Source organism: Nycticebus coucang, chromosome 7 (assembly GCF_027406575.1).
Source record: "Nycticebus coucang isolate mNycCou1 chromosome 7, mNycCou1.pri, whole genome shotgun sequence".
NCBI classification, from domain to species: Eukaryota; Metazoa; Chordata; class Mammalia; order Primates; family Lorisidae; genus Nycticebus; species Nycticebus coucang.
Window position 1 is genome coordinate 100151140 of NC_069786.1, and position 16771 is coordinate 100167910.

The 16771-nt window shown below is 38.8% G+C and overlaps 2 protein-coding genes across 5 annotated transcripts in view; both read left to right on the forward strand.

Annotated features, from left to right (window-relative positions):
- Nucleotides 1–16771, forward strand: part of FAM117B (family with sequence similarity 117 member B) — a 171931-nt gene that overhangs the window by 106593 nt on the left and 48567 nt on the right. For 3 of the 4 annotated variants that reach the window (XM_053597436.1, XM_053597437.1, XM_053597434.1), the window contains exons 5-6: nucleotides 14468–14611; nucleotides 16370–16595. In XM_053597436.1, the coding sequence (XP_053453411.1) occupies nucleotides 14468–14611; nucleotides 16370–16595 (370 nt within the window). The remainder of the gene's footprint in view (nucleotides 1–14467; nucleotides 14612–16369; nucleotides 16596–16771) is intronic. The other variant, XM_053597435.1, reaches the window with a different exon arrangement.
- On the forward strand, nucleotides 4115–4837 carry LOC128590189 (non-histone chromosomal protein HMG-17-like). Its single transcript, XM_053597445.1, has one exon. The coding sequence runs from the start codon at nucleotides 4223–4225 to the stop codon at nucleotides 4493–4495; it is 273 nt and encodes a 90-aa protein (XP_053453420.1). The 5' UTR covers nucleotides 4115–4222; the 3' UTR covers nucleotides 4496–4837.

Below are 16771 nucleotides of genomic sequence, written 5' to 3' on the forward strand. Positions count from 1 at the left end.
TAGGAAGGTTGAAAACCACTGGTTAAGTGATTCTTTTGCCTCAGCCTCCCAAGTAGCTGGGTCTATAGGCACCCACCACAACGCACAGCTATTTTTTTGTTGCAGTTGTTGTTTGGCAGGCCTGGACCGGGTTCGAACCCGTCAGCCCTGGTGTATGTGGCTGGCACCCTAACCACTGAGCAATGGGTGCTGAGCCAACTGTATTTATTTATGAAGAAACAAATTATAAATTGGCAAAATGGTAAAGAAAAATTTGTATATATTAATAATCACTGAATTTGAAATATTAATTAAAAACAGACCTTCCTTATCCTCAAAAATCCGAAGACCATGGTTGTTTTATAGATGAATTTGCCAACTTTCCCCTCCCTCTTATTCATTCAGAAATTATTTATATGTATTTCTGGCTGGGCATAATTGCTCACACTTGTAATCCTATCACTCTCAGAGACCAAGGCAGGAGGATCGCTTGAGCTCAGGAGTTCAAAACTAACCTGAGCAAGAGTGAGATCCTGTCTCTACTAAAAAATAGAAAGTAAAACAAACAAATTAAAAAAAAACTAGCCAGTTACTGAAAAATAGAAAATAAACAAATGGAAAAAACTACCCAGGCGATGTGACAGGTACCTGTACTTCCAGTTACTTGGGATGGTGAGGCAAAATGATTGTTTGAGCCTTAGAGTTTGAGGTTGCTATGAACTATGACGCCATGGCACTCTACCCAGGGTGACAGAGTGAGACTCTGGCTCAAAAAAAAAAAAGAGATTCATATGTGTTTTTAAAAGATAAGCCACTTTTTTTTTTTTTTTTTGTAGAGACAGAGTCTTACTTTATGGCCTTCGGGTAGAGTGCCATGGCATCACACAGCTCACAGCAACCTCAAACTCCTGGGCTTAAGCAATTCTCTTGCCTCAGCCTCCCGAGTAGCTGGGACTACAGGCACCCGCCACAACGCCCGGCTATTTTTGGTTGCAGTTTGGTCAGGGCCGGGTTTGAACGCGCCACCCTTGGTATATGGGGCCGGTGCCTTACCGACTGAGCCACAGGGGCCGCCCCAAGATAAGCCACTTTTTATTCCTAATCCATACTTTTACTCTGAGTAGGATAGGAGTTAAGATTGAATTTTATTAATCAAGTGGTGGTTTTTAGGAGTTCATAGTTTCTGAAGTGATTTTTTTGTTTGGAAAGTTGCATTAAAATCAATGATATTATAGTACTAAAATTATTTGAACTTTCCTTTTTTCCCCTTGCAAGTTGAATTTACTTAATAAAGATTACTGGAGCTTGCATGAAATTTATGTTTGTTCAATTCAAAAACATCCCATTACAAAGAAGGTAAAGACTAGAAAGCAGAGGAACTTGAAAAATATATTTGTCTAGTTTGCATTTTGGACATTTGACACATCAAACATCTTGACTGCATAACTTGTTTTATTGTGTGTAAATAGTCAACCATAAATGAGATCTATGTGTATCATAATGATTATAACCGTGCTGTTCATATTTAATTTAAACTCTCGGGGAGTAAGCATTAGAATATTTTCTATTAAGTTACTAGTGTGGCTTTGTTTTAGTGGGTTCTCTGTCTAGTGGAGAAAAGTGCCACAATGATACATGTATACTTTTGAGAGCATACCTGTAGACATACAGCATTTATTAAATATCTTGAGACTGTAGTCTCATTAACAGAGGTACAAGTAAACAGTTAATTGTAACTGTATAATGAATGTGTCGGTAGGGAGAGTTCAGAATGCTATAGAAGGGGTATTCATTCTTCGACTGGGGATGGAGCCATCTAGAAAGGATTTCCAGAGAAAGTGGTGTCTATTTGATCCCTGAAAGATAAATAGGAGTTAGTCTTCTAGTGGGGTAAAAAATCGTGGTCCCGGGTAGGAGTAGTAGCAGTAGTAAGAGATTACTCTGGAGAGGTAAAGACCAGCAGACCTGAAGTCTCCATGTCTTGCTTGTGAGGATGTTTGGACTTCATCCTAGGGATACCAGGGAACTATTTTTTTTAAGTACAAGATTGATAGGTCCTTATGTGCATTTTATAATGATGATTATAGGTTCAGAATAGAGAATAAGTTTGGAGTGCAAGATTAGAGGCAGGGGAACCATATAAGAATAGGATTTAGTAATCCATGTAAGAAATGATGATTGCCTCAAGTAAGATAGAGGCTTTGAACATGTTTACTATATGACAAGCATTCTACTCAGCATTTGGATATATTTTGGCATTTAGTCATCATCTTTAAGGTGGGGATTATTATTACCTCCATTTTATAAAGGAGAAAATTAAGACCCAGAGTGGTTAGGTATATCAAGGTTACATGAGACGGCTAGGATTTTAACCTAGGCATTCTGACTGCAGAGTCTGAGTTTTTAAATTCTATGCTAATGGAAGCTGAGACGGGTGGATTGCTTTAGCTCAGGCGTTCGAGACCAGCCTGAGCCAGGTGAGATCCTGTCTCTAAAACTAGCAGAGTGTGTAGTGGGAACCTGTAATCCCAGCTGCTTTGGAGGCTGAGGTAAGAGAATCCACTTGTGCCCAAGAATTTGAGGTTGCTGTGAGCTATGTCACCACAGCACTCTACCGAGGGCAACAAAATGAGACTCTGTCTCAAAAAACAAACAAAAAAAACCCAACTGTATAATAAGTGATGATTGATGAGATATGATAATAAGGGGCAGATAATAGTAAAGGATGGTAGCAATTCTACCTTTTATTTATTTAATTTATTTTTGAGACAGGGTCTTACTTTGTTGCCTTTGGTAGAGTGCTGTGGTGTCCTAGCTCACAGCAACTTCAAACTCTTGGGCTTAAGTGATTCTCTTGCCTCAGCCTCCCAAGTAGCTGGGACTACAGGTGCCTGCCACAACGCCTGGCTATTTTTAGAGAGGGGGGTCTCACTCTTGGCTCAGGCTGGTCTCGAACCTTGTGAGGTCAGGCAGTCTACCCACCTTGGCCTCCCAGAGTGTTAGGATTATAGGTGTGAGCCACCGTGCCCAGCCAATTCTACCTTTTAAAATATAATTTAGAAAATGTATTTGCCTACCTCAACACTACATACCAAAGGAAGTCAAAAAAGGTCAAAGACCTAAATGTAAGCCAAAAGCTCTTAGAAGACAACTTAGACATAAATCCACTCTTAGGTTACTACTAGTAATTCATCTTTGGAATATAATTAAAATATTAGTAAGTTTTTATGGGCTACACATACTTTATATCAATAAAATTTATAGTAAATCTTACTTTAAGAAAAGAATAAGGTTTCTTAACAAATCTGTGCGCCATAAGACGCTGTAATGTGTGAGGATTAACATTATGTTTTTTGATGGATTTATCCATTTACACACCTGCTTGCCTTTTCTCCCTTCCTTTTCGATACAAATAATGTTGTAAAACAACAAATTAGGCATAGAAGCACAGTAATTTCAAAATAATAAAAGGCATATATGACAAACCCACAGCTAACATAACTGTATGGAGGAAGATCAAAGCCTTTCTTCTAAAAGCCATTCTCACCACTCTTCTTCAAAATAGTATTGGAAATCCTATCCAGAGCAGTCAGGCAAAAGAAAAAAATAAAATACATCCAGATTGGAAAAGTGGAAGTCAGGTTGTCTCTCTTTGCAGACAACACGATCTTCTATATATATAGAAAAACCTGAAGAGGCTTGGCGCCTGTAGCACAGTGGTTACGGCACCAGCCACATACACTGAGGGTGGTGGGTTCGAACCCGGCCCGGGCCAGCTAAACAACAATGACAACTGCAACCGAAAAATAGCTGGGCGTTGTAGCAGGTGCCTGTAGTCCCAGCTACTTGGGAGGCTGAGGCAAGAGAATCGCTTAAGCCCAAGAGTTGGAGGTTGCTGTGAGCTGTGATGCGACAGCACTCTGCCAAGGGTGACATAGTGAGACTCTGTCTCAAAAAAGAAAAAGGAAAAAGAAAAACCTAAAGATTCTATCAAAAAACGCTTAGAAATTATAAGAAAATTCAGGAATGTTAACAGGATACAAAATCAACATATAATAATTAGTGTTTTAACATACCAATAATGAACTAGCTGAAGAAGAAATTAAGAAAGCAGGCTCGGATAAAACCCCCGGAGCCCAAGCAGTGTGAAGAAGAAGAGGCGAGAACGACCCCCGGACCGATCAAAGCTCGCGTGTTGCTGCATCCCTGCGTACAGCGCCTACGTCCCGCCGCCATTGCCACCATGCCCAAGAGAAAGTCTGAAGGGGGTGCTAAAGGAGATAAAGCCAAGGCAAAGGACAAACCTCAGAGAAGATCCGCAAGGTTGTCTGCTAAACCTGCTCCTCCAAAGCCAGAGCCCAAGCCTAAAAAGGCCCCTGCAAAGAAGGGAGAGAAGGTGCCCAAAGGGAAAAAGGGAAAAGCTGACGCTGGCAAGGAGGGGAATAACCCTGCAGAAAACGGAGATGCCAAAACAGACTGGGCACAGAAAGCTGAAGGTGCTGGAGATGCCAAGTGAAGTGTGTGCATTTTTGATAACTGTGTACTTCTGGTGACTGTACAGTTTGAAATACTATTTTTTATCAAGTTTTATAAAAATGCAGAATTTTGTTTTACTTTTTTTTTTTTTTTAAGGTATGTTGTTAGCACACAGAACACTTCATTGTTTTTTGGGGAAGGGGCATATGTCACTAATAGAATGTCTCCAAAGCTAGATTGATATGAGGGAAAATGTTTTTTCCCTCTAGTTTTGAGAGACTTCTTGGCTCCCAAGAAAAGGGATTCCCTGATGTTGACACACAGCTACCTTGGCACAAATGCCTTGTGGTATGGAAAAACTAATTTGTTTTTATGTTCTATTCTCCCTCAGTCTTCAGCATAGTCTTAACTCCCTTAAACACAGTCACCTCTTGTGACCTGACCCCCAATAATTGGTTACCAGTATATCAAGGAATCTGGACTTTTCAAATTATAATACCACTGAGATGGCATCCCTCAAAAGAGCAGCGGTTCCATTTGTAGATTGTTGGATCTTCAGATAAATTCTACCATTTTCATTTCATTTCCTGAAAGTTAGGGTCAGCTTGTGAAAAGTTGTTAAACAACATGCTAAATGTGAAATGTCAGCCCTCACTCTAAACTTCCCTGTTCAGAGCATCAAATGAAGACTTCATTGGGTTTTATAGTGGCTTTCTATAAAAGCCACTATACCAATTTTTGGTAGAACATTGAAGAAGGGAGTTTGAAAGTTGTTGTATACTGTTAACGATCGTCTGCCCATGTCCTGTCTGAAATACCATGATTGTTTATGAAAAGTATCTTTAATAAAGCTGGATACAGTTTGGCTTAGGGGGGGAAAAGAAAAAAAGAAAGCAGGCTCGGCACATGTAGCTCAGTGGCTAGGGCACCAGGCACATGCACTGGAGCTGGTGGGTTCGAACCCAGTCCAGCCCTGCCAAACAACGACAACTGCAACAAGAAAATAGCTGGGTGTTGTGGTGGGTGCCTATAGACCCAGCATAGTGAGACTCTGTCTTCAAAAAAAAAAAAAAAAGAAAAGAAATTAAGAAGGCAATCCCATTTGTGCTAGCTACAAAAAGTGATGAAATACCCAGGAGTAAATATTTTTTTTTTTTAGGCAGAGTCTTACTTTGTCATCCTAGGTAGAGTGCCATGGTGTCATACCTCACAGCAGCCTCAAACTCTTAGGATTGAGTGATTCTCTTGCTTCAGCCTCCCAAGTAGCTAGGACGACAGGTACCCAACACAGTGCCCAGCTATTTTTTTTTTTTTTTAGAGGTGGGGTCTTACTCTGGGTTAGGCTAGTCTGGAACCTGTGAGCTCAGGCAATCCACTCGCCTCGGCCTTCCAAGTGCTGAGATTACAGGCATGAGCCACCACACCTGGCCTTCCTAGGAGTAAATCTAACCAAGGCAGTGAAAACCTCTACATTGAGAACTATAAAACACCAATGAAATAAATTGAAATGGAAAGAAATCTCATGCTATGGTTTGGAAGAATTAATATTGTTAAAATGACTGTGCTACCCAAAGTAATCTACGCCTTAATGCATTCCCTATCAAAATACCAATGGCATTCTTCACAGAAATGTAAAAACATTCCAAAAATTCATATGGAAATACAAAGACCCCCCCAAATAAAGCAATACTAAGTAACAGAATAAAGTTCTTTTACCACATGACTTCAAAATATACTACACAAAATTATTGTAGTAATCAAAACAGCATGGTATTGGTATAAAACCAGACACGTACTCTAATAGAACAGAATAGAAAACCTGAGCTTAAATATATACATTTACAGCAAACTGGTTTTTGACATAGGCACCAAGAATGTATGTTGAGGAGAAGATATCCTTTCAATAAATGGTGCTGGGAAGATTGAATATCCTTATGCAAAAGAATGAAACCAGGAATTTATCTCTCACCATATACCTAAATCATCCAAGGTGGATTAAAACCTTAAACGTAACATAGTGCTGGAAGTTCTAGCCAATACAATTAGGCAAAACAAGGAAATAAAGAGAATCCAAATGGGAGCAGAGGAGGTCAAACTCTCCCTCTTTGCTGACGACATGATCTTATACTTAAAGAACCCCAAAGACTCAAACACAAGACTCTTAGAAGTCATCAAAAAATACAGTAACGTGGGTGGCGGCTGTGGCTCAGCTGGTAAAGCCCCGGCCCCATATACCAAGGGTGGCGGGTTCAAACCCAGCCCCGGCCAAAACTGCAACCAAAAAATAGCCGAGCATTGTGGCAGGCGCCTGTAGTCCCAGCTACTCAGGAGGCTGAGGCAAGCGAATCGCTTAAGCCCAGGAGTTGGAGGTTGCTGTGAGCTGTGTGATGCCACGGCACTCTACCGAGGGCCATAAAGTGAGACTCTGTCTCTACAAAAAAAAAAAAAAAAAATACAGTAATGTTTCAGGATTTAAAATCAATGTCCACAAGTCAGTAGCCTTTGTATACACCAATAACAGTCAAGATGAGAAGCTAATTAAGGACATAACTTCCTTCACCATAGTTTCAAAGAAAATGAAATACCTAGGAATATACCTAACGAAGGAGGTGAAGGACCTCTATAAAGAAAATTATGAAATCCTCAGAAAGGAAACAGCACAGGATATTAACAAATGAAAAAACATACCATGCTCATGGATGGGGAGAATCAACATTGTTAAAATGTCTATACTTCCCAAAGCAATCTACCTATTCAATGCCATTCCTATCAAAATACCAACATCGTACTTTCAAGATTTGTAGAAAATGATTCTGCGTTTTGTATGGAACCAGAAAAAACCCCGTATAGCTAAGGCAGTTCTTAGTAATAAAAATAAAGCTGGGGGCATCAGCATACCAGATTTTAGTCTGTACTACAAAGCCATAGTGCTCAAGACAGCATGGTACTGGCACAAAAACAGAGACATAGACACTTGGAATCGAATTGAAAATCAAGAAATGAAACTAACATCTTACAACCACCTAATCTTCAATAAACCAAGTAAGAACATACCTTGGGGGAAAGACTCCCTATTCAATAAATGGTGTTGGGAGAACTGGATGTGTACATGTAAAAAACTGAAACTGGACCCACACCTTTCCCCACTCACAATTGATTCAAAATGGATAAAGGACTTAAATTTAAGGCATGAAACAATAAAAATCCTCAAAGAAAGCAGAGAAAAAACACTGGAAGATATTGGCCTGGGGAAAGACTTCATGAAGAAGACTGCCATGGGAATTGCAACAACAACAAAAATAAACAAATGGACTTCATTAAACTGAAAAGCTTCTGTACAGCTAAGGACACAATAACCAAAGCAAAGAGACAACCTACACAATGGGAAAGGATATTTGCATATTTTCAATCAGACAAAAGCTTGATAACTAGGATCTATAGAGAACTCAATCCACATGAAAAAAGCCAACAATCCCATATATCAATGGACAAGAGACATGAATAGAACCTTCTCTAAAGATGACAGACGAATGGCTAACAAACACATGAAAAAATGTTCATCGTCTCTATATTAGAGAAATGCAAATCAAAACAACCCTGAGATATCATCTAACACCAGTGAGAATGGCCCACATCACAAAATCTCAAAACTGCAGATGCTGGCGTGGATGTGGAGAGAAGGGAACACTTTTACACTGCTGGTGGGACTGCAAACTAGTACAACCTTTCTGGAAGGAAGTATGGAGAAACCTCAAAGCACTCAAGCTAGACCTCCCATTTGATCCTGCAATCCCATTACTGGGCATCTACCCAGAAGGAAAAAAATCCTTTTATCATAAGGACACTTGTACTAGACTGTTTATTGCGGCTCAATTTACAATCGCCAAAATGTGGAAACAGCCTAAATGCCCACCAACCCAGGAATGGATTAACAAGCTGTGGTATATGTCTACCATGGAATACTATTCAGCTATTAAAAAAAATGGAGACTGGGTGGTGCCTGTGGCTCAAGTAGGGCGCCGGTCCCATATGCCAGAGGTGGTGGGTTCAAACCTAGCCCTGGCCAAAAAACCAAAAAAAAAAAAAAATGGAGACTTTACATCCTTCGTATTAACCTGGATGGAAGTGGAAGATATTATTCTTAGTAAAGCATCACAAGAATGGAGAAGCATGAATCCTATGTACTCAATTTTGATATGAGGACAATTAATGACAATTAAGGTTATGGGCGGGGGAGGAAAAGCAGAAAGGGACAGAGGGAGGGGGGTGGGGCCTTGGTGTGTGTCACACTTTATGGAGGCAAGACATGATTGCAAGAGGGACTTTACCTAACAATTGCAATCAGTGTAACCTGGCTTATTGTACCCTCAATGAATCCCCAACAATAAAAAGAAAAAAAAAAAACCTTAAACGTAAAACCCAGAACTATAAAACTGCTAGAAGAAAACACAGGGGAAGTACTTTAGGACATTAATTTAGGCAGAGTTTTTTTATGGCTAAGACTTGAAGAACACAAACAGCCAAACCAAACAGACAAATGGTTTGAGTTTTATTAACTCAAAAAGCTTCTGCACAGCACAGGAAACTATCAACAGAATGAAGAGACAGTTTGCAGAATGGGATAAAATATTTCTGAACTGTTCATATAGTGAGCAACTAATATGCAAGGAACTCAAAACAACTTAGCCACAAAAAACAGTACTATTTAAAAGTGGGCAAAGGATCTAAATCAATATTTCTCAAAGGAAGACATATAAATGGCGAACAAGTGTTTGAAAAAATGTTCAGCGTCACTAATCATCAGGTAAATGCCAATCATATTCCTCAAGGAGATGTCATCTAACCCCAGTTAGGAAGATTGATGTCAAAAAAGGCAAAAGATAATAAATGGTGGGGTGGTGTGAAGAAAAGGAAAGTTATATATGCTCTTGGTGAGAATGTAAGTTAGTGTACCCATTATGGAAAACAGTGTGGAAGTTTCTCAAAAAACTAAAAATAGAACCATTGTGTGATCCAGCAGTCCTACTACTTTTGGGTATTTATCCAAAAGAATGGAAATCATTCTGTCAAGACTACCCATATGCTTACTGCAGCACTGTTCACAACAGCCAAAATACGGACTCAAGTGATCACCCTACCGGACTTTAGGCTATCTTACAAGTTCAAAGTGATCTAAACAGCCTGGTATTAACACAAAAATGGAGACAGACATTTGGAACTGAACAGAAAACCAAGAGATAAAACCAGAAAACCAATAGAAAACCATGAGATAAAACCCAACAAAAGCATACACTGGGGAAAAAGAATCCCTATTCAATAAATGGTGCTGGGAGAACTGGATAAGCACATGTAAAAGACGGGGCAAAGATTTTTTGAAGACTTCAACAATTGCAACTACAACAAAAATAAACAAATGGGATTTAATTAAACTGAAAAGCCTCTATGCAACTAAGGCCACAACAATTAATGCAAATAGACAACCTTCAGAATGGGAAAAGACATTGTGCATGAACTCAAATTAATCAAAAAAAGAGCAAACAATCCTATCTACCACTGGGCAAGAGACATGAACAGAACCTTCTCTGAGAAAGACAGAGGAATGACTAACATATGAAAAAATGCTCATCATTCCTAATCATCAGAGAAATGCAAATCAAAACCACCCTAAGACAATAATCTAACCCCAGTGAGAATACCTGACATCACGAAGTCTCAAGGCTGCAGATGCTGGCACGGATGTGAAGAGAGGGGAATGCTTTTATGCTGTAGGTGGGTATTGCAAACTCCTATACAGTCTCTTTGGAAAGAAGTATGGAGAATCCTCAACTCCAATTAGACCTCCCATTTGATGATCCTACAATCCCATTACTAGGCATCTACCCAGAAGAAAAAAAAAAATCATTCTATCATAAAGACATTTGTTGTTTTGTTTTGTTTGAGAGTGCATGGGGTCACACCTCACAGCAACCTCACGCTCTTTTGGGCTTAAGTGATTCTCTTGCCTCAGTATCCCAAGTAGCTGGGACTACAGGTGCTCGCCACAGTGCCCAGCAGTTTTTTTTTTGTTATTGTTACAGTTGTCATTGTTGTTTAGCAGGCCTGGTCTAGGTTCCAACCCACCAGCCTTGGTGTATGTGGCCATTGCCCTAACCACTGAGTTGTGGGCGCCCAGCCCTATCATAAAGACATTTGCACTAGATTGTTTATTGCAGTTCAGTTTACAGTTGCCAAGAGGTGGAAACAACCTAAATGCCCATATCAGCTCAGGAATGGACTAACAAACTGTGGTATATGTACATCATGGACTATTATTCAGCCATAAAAGATGGAGACTTTGCATATTTTATATTAACTTGGCTGGAGTTGAAACACATTCTCTTCAGTAAAGTAGCACAAGAATGGAAAACCAAATATCCAACGTACTCAATACTAATAGATGGAGGGAGGCTAATGGGTGGGGCCACACCTACAGTGCATCTTAAAATGGGTACAGGCGAAACTTACTAAAGGCAGGATACAAATGTCTACATACAAATAACCAAGAAAAGGCCATGAAGGCTACGTTGAACAGTTTGATGAGAATATTTCAGATTGTATATGAAACCAGCACCTTGTACCCCTTGATTGCACTAATGTACACAGCTATGATTTAACAATAATAAATAAATAAATAAAAATACTAATAGAAAGCCAGTAGATGATCTAACACACGTCCATGAGAAAAACTCAATTCACTTCAAGTTGGGAAGTAGGGGGACTGAGGGAGGAGGGAGAGGGGAGGAAATTGGTATGTTCCCACTTAAAAGGCAAATTGTAAACGTATATGGCACACCTTTTGGGTGCAGGACACAAGTGCGTGAGGGTCTCTACCTAACAAACACAAATACTGTAACCTAGTGATTTGTACCCTCATGTTAACCTGGAATAAAATAAAAATTTATTATATATTTCAAAATAGCTAGAAGAGAAAATTTATAATGTTTGAAGTTATAAATATCTTAAATCCTCTTCATTTATTCATTATATATTATGTGCATGTGTTAAAATATCTTATGTACTCCAAAAATACCTGTAATTGTTCTGTGTCAAAAGACAAAAATAAAGGGACAAATGACTAAAGACAACACCCAAAAAAGATGATGTGGAAATGGCCCTTAAACATATTATGAAAAATAGGGCCAGACAACAGTGGCTCATGCCTATAGTCTTAGCACTCGGGGAGGCTGAGGCGGGTGGATTACCTGAGCTCATGAGTTCAAGACCAGCCGGAGCCAGAGTGAGACTTTGTCTCTAAAAAAATAGCTGAGTATTGTGGCAGGCACCTATAGGCCTAGCTACCTAAAGAGAATCACTTAAGCCCAAGAGTTTGAGGTTGCTGTGAGGTGTGACTCCATGGCACTCTACTGAGTGTGACAAAGCAAGACTCTGTCTCAAAATATATCTATCTATCTATATATATAAATATTTTTCACTGTATCTATAATATATATCTATAAATATATATCTATATAAATATATAAATATATATTAAATATATATATAGATATATGTTATATCTATATATTTAATATATATTTATATATAGATCTATATAGATATATATAGAGAGAGATAGATACAGTGAAAAATAATCCAATGACTCATACATTGAATAATAAGAATTAAAATATGTTTTCAGACCAGGCACAGTGCCTTACGCCTAAAATCCTAACTCTTTGGGAGGCTGAGATGGGAGGATCACTTGACCCCAAGAGTTGAAGACCAGCCTGGGAAACACGGCAAGGCCCCATCTTTATAAAAAGTTAAAAAAAGTAGCTGGGTGTGATAGCACACACCTGTAGTCTCAGCTACCCAGGAGGCTGAGGCAGGAAGATCACTTAAATGGGAAGTTTGAGGCTGCAGTGGGCTATGATCACACCACTGTACTCCAGCCTGGGCAATAGAGCAAGATCCTGTCTCAAAAAAAAATACATTTTCAATATATCAGATACAGTTTATATTATGAAGAGCTCTTTCAAGCTAATCAGAAAAATAAAAACACTTTCCCTTGCTACAGAGTGGATCAATGACTGGTAATCATTTAAAACATTCACCTTCACTGATACTCAATAATATTAAGTTAAGGGAATTGAGACTCTTTGTAATTTATGAAATTTAGGATGGTTAAAAATGAATCCAGTGTTGAGCGTTTTGTAAAGTATATATTTTTCATGTAGTACATTTATATAGACATAGAGAGTAAAGATATTTTATTGTTCTATTTAGCACTATGGGTCAAAGTTCTGAAAATCTTGCCTATTTTTTTCTGTCCTTTAGCCAAGAGTCCTCCCACCCTAGGAATTTATTCTAAGGAAATATTTGCAACTATTTATCTAAGAGAATGTTTATAACAGCAGGGGTTTATTATAGTGAAAATTCGGAAACTATTTAATAACATTGATTTCTAAATACAATGTACGCATACAATGAACTACTAATCAACTAAAAATGATTTGGTAAACAAAAGTTTCAAGCATGGAGAGGTGTTAGAGATCTGATAAGAAGTTAAAAAATAACACTAAAGTAAAGAAAAGGAAAATTGTATCCACTCTTGGTGAGAAAGTAGATTAGCCTAGCCATTATGGAAAACAGATTTTTCTATGTATAAGATTATGGACTTGGTTAAAAGTGGATATGCATAAAAGAAAAAAGGCTAGATAGAAGGATATTTATTAAATAATTACCTGTGGGTGATAGAATTTCATTTATTTTTCTTCAGTGAATATTGTTTACTTTTGCAATATGAATACAGGACCAGTTACAAATAGTTCCTCGGGGTAAACTTTATATAGACATAGTAAAGTTCTCAGAATCACTATATCTGTGGGTTATGTAATTTAGTAGTCTCTTATGTCTGTTGAAAACTGTGGAAATGAAAAATAAAACTAAGGTAAGTATATATGTATTAGTTTTCTCTGGCTACCATAACAAAATAACTGACTGGGGGCTTGCACAGATTGGGAGACAGCAACCTCAAACTCCTGGGCTTAAGTGATTCTCTTGCTTCAGACTCCCAAGTAGCTGAGACTACAGGCACCTGCCACAACACCCAGCTATTTTTTGTTGCAGTTGTCGTTGTTTAGCTGGCCCAGGCCAAGTTCGAACCTGCCACCCTTGGTACATGTGGCAGGCGCCATAACCACTGTGCTATGGGCCGAATTGTATCATTTTTTTCCTAAACAAAACATTTAAATCATTACAACAAAGATTTAAATAATGAAATTTCAAAAGAAGTTATTTTCATTTCTGTAGTCTCAATACTGTACATGGAAGTGGTTTTGTTTTTCTAGCCAAAAAACCTTTCTTTTCTTTCTTGGTAACCACTTTTTTGTTTCTTTTCTGGAATATAGATAATTGTGGTATTGAGTTTAAAGTTGTGTTCTGAAATCTGAACTGTGTTATAATCATACAAGAATTTCTGAGATTGACGTTCTTTTAGTATATCCCTATTTCTTTTCCTTTTTTTGGAGACAGAGCCTCATTCTTTTGTCCTGGGTAGAGTGCTATGGCCTCATCATAACTCACAGCAACCTCAAACTCCTGGGCTCAAGCGATCCTCTTCCCTTAGCCTCGAAATTATCTGGGATTACAGGCACCCACCACATCTCTGGGTTAGTTCTATCATTGTTAATAGAGATGGATTTTTACTCTTGTGATCTACCTGCCTTGGCCTCCCAGAGTGCTAGGATTACAGGTGTGAGCCATGCACCCAGCCTCTAGCCCCTTTCTTGTCTGTCACAGATGTGAATGAATTTCCAAAATTCTACCTTGATTGTCTGCTTTGGGGGCTTTAAATTACATTTTGTATATGCTAAGTAGCAGGTTTGGTTACTCACATTTTTTCGTGAGGCCTAAAAACTTTACCTTGATTTATTTTGAGTTACTTAATGTCTGTTGGAATTATGTTTCAATCTAGAGAGTTAAAGGTAATGTTAAAATTATTTTATTTCCTTCTCTACCCTATTTTCTTAAGGCTCCTGTTCCAAAGAGTGCACTTATTCCCGTAATTCCTATCACCAAATCAACAGGCTCCCGGTTCCGGAATAGTGTGGAAGGATTGAATCAAGAGATTGAAATAATAATTAAAGAGACTGGGGAAAAGGAAGAGCAGCTAATAGTAAGTAATCTTGTGTCTTAAAATGATCCTTACTGTTGAACTCTTATAACTATTAAAAAATTCACAATTTTGTTTTGCTTGTTTACTTATGTTGCTTCCTTCTGGAAGAGAGAATGAAAATTTATCTTTTGGTGGGCGGCGCCTGTGGCTCAGTGAGTAGGGTGCCAGCCCCATATACGAAGGTGGCGGGTTCAAACCCGGCCCCTGGCCAAACTACAACAAAAAAAAAGCCGGGCATTGTGGTAGGCGCCTGTAGTCCCAGCTACTTGGGAGGCTGAGGCAAGAAAATCATCTAAGCCCAGGAATTGGAGGTGCTGTGAGCTGTGTGATGCCACAGCACTCTGCAAGGGTCATAAAGTGAGACTCTGTCTCTACCAAAAGAAAAATAATAATAATTTATCTCTTTTGAAAGTTTTTGACCTGGGCAAGTGAATGAAAAAGTTCACATTTCTTTGCATCTCATAGAGGCAACTGATCAGACTTAAATTTGGATCCTTAAACAGAAACTTTTTTGTTGATCTGTATTTAAAAATTAGTAGATAGGTAAAGCACTTCTCCTTTATTTTAATTCCATTTAATGAAAGATTAGCTTGGTAATTTGGGGGAATGTGAGTTACATGACATTAACTACTGTATAAGCATAAATCTCCTTGTTCCTTGTTTGTCAGGTTTTGGTTGACATGATGGGCTCTGTCATTGTCAAGTGCAGTTAGAAATGATCTATTTGCTCTTTCTACTTAACTCGAATATTCATGAGACTAGATCATCTGTAAGAACAAGGAGAAAAATTGTTTAGGCTTTATAACTATGTCACAGTATATTTATCTTAGCTTCCATTCTTCAATGAGGGAAGAATTAGGAAGTTTGATGCTTACGGATTTTATTGATCTCAAGGTCCCTTAAGATAAAACGTTGGTTTTGCTTAGAGAAAACACAATTCCCCACACACCTTTTCCTTCATTCTGCATGAGGGAGGTAAACTTTCCCAGATGAAACTAAAGTAAATGAATCAAATGTGTACAGGTAGTTGGTTACCCCACTAAAAGAGCCACACAAGTTTTTTCTGTGAATGTCTCTTTTCATTTTCCCCCTATATTTAGTGCTGCTTTGATTAACCTTTCTCTCACTTATCAAAATTGCTTTGAAAAAACTATTGGGGTTGTAGGCAGGGACAGAAAAGTAACAGAGGCCTGGCATCAAGTATACTGGTTCCCGCTATGGGTAACATTTTCTTCTAATATGGAACCTAGAGTTAAATACCTAGATTTCTCTACAAAACAACAATGACAACTACAACAACAACAAAATAGCCAGGCGTTGTGGTGGGCGCCTGTAGTCCCAGCTGCTTGGGAGGCTAAGGCAAGAGAATTGCTTAAGCCCAATAGTTTGAAGTCGCTGTGAGCTGTGATGCTGCGGCACTCTACCAAGGGTGACATAGTGAGACTGTCTCAAAAAAAAAAAAAAAAGAAAATAACATTTAGTACATAATAAGCAATTCAGCACAACTCATTTATTCAACAAGCATTACCCACCTACTGTGTACCAGGCCCTAGGAAAACAACGTCTTCACAGAAGACACTCAGTTGAGGGAGTCAGATTAGATAGGGATGTCATTAACAAACAACAGATGCCTGATAAGTAGGACTTCTGATTTGTGAGTCTCTGGTATTATAAGGGAAGGTTGACATTGGATGCATTGGTGGTGACTTTGAAAACTCAGTGGTAAATATACATATGCTTTTGGAATTTTTCTAACAGCCACAAGATATTCCAGATGGCCACCGTGCTCCTCCACCCCTTGTCCAGAGAAGTAGCAGCACACGCAGCATTGACACACAGACACCCGGCGGGGCAGACAGGGGAAGCAACGACAGCAGCCGCTCTCAGTCTGTGTCCCCCACCTCATTCCTCACCATTTCCAATGAAGGTAGCGAGGAGAGCCCTTGTTCTGCTGATGACCTGCTTGTTGACCCCAGAGATAAAGGTGCAATGCTAGAAGAATTTGTTACTCGATGATAACTAGATACTACCTATTTTGTCATTCCTTCTCTTCATTTTCTTGCAAATCACACTCATTTGAGAGTATTAGGGTAATCTTTTCAAACGTAGGTTTAAAAGATTAGAGTACAATAGCTGGGTGTTGTGGTGGGTGCCTGTAGT

Bases quoted from the DNA above. Each gene is read 5' to 3' on its own strand.
- LOC128590189 (XM_053597445.1), top strand. From the start codon at position 4,223: ATGCCCAAGAGAAAGTCTGAAGGGGGTGCTAAAGGAGATAAAGCCAAG.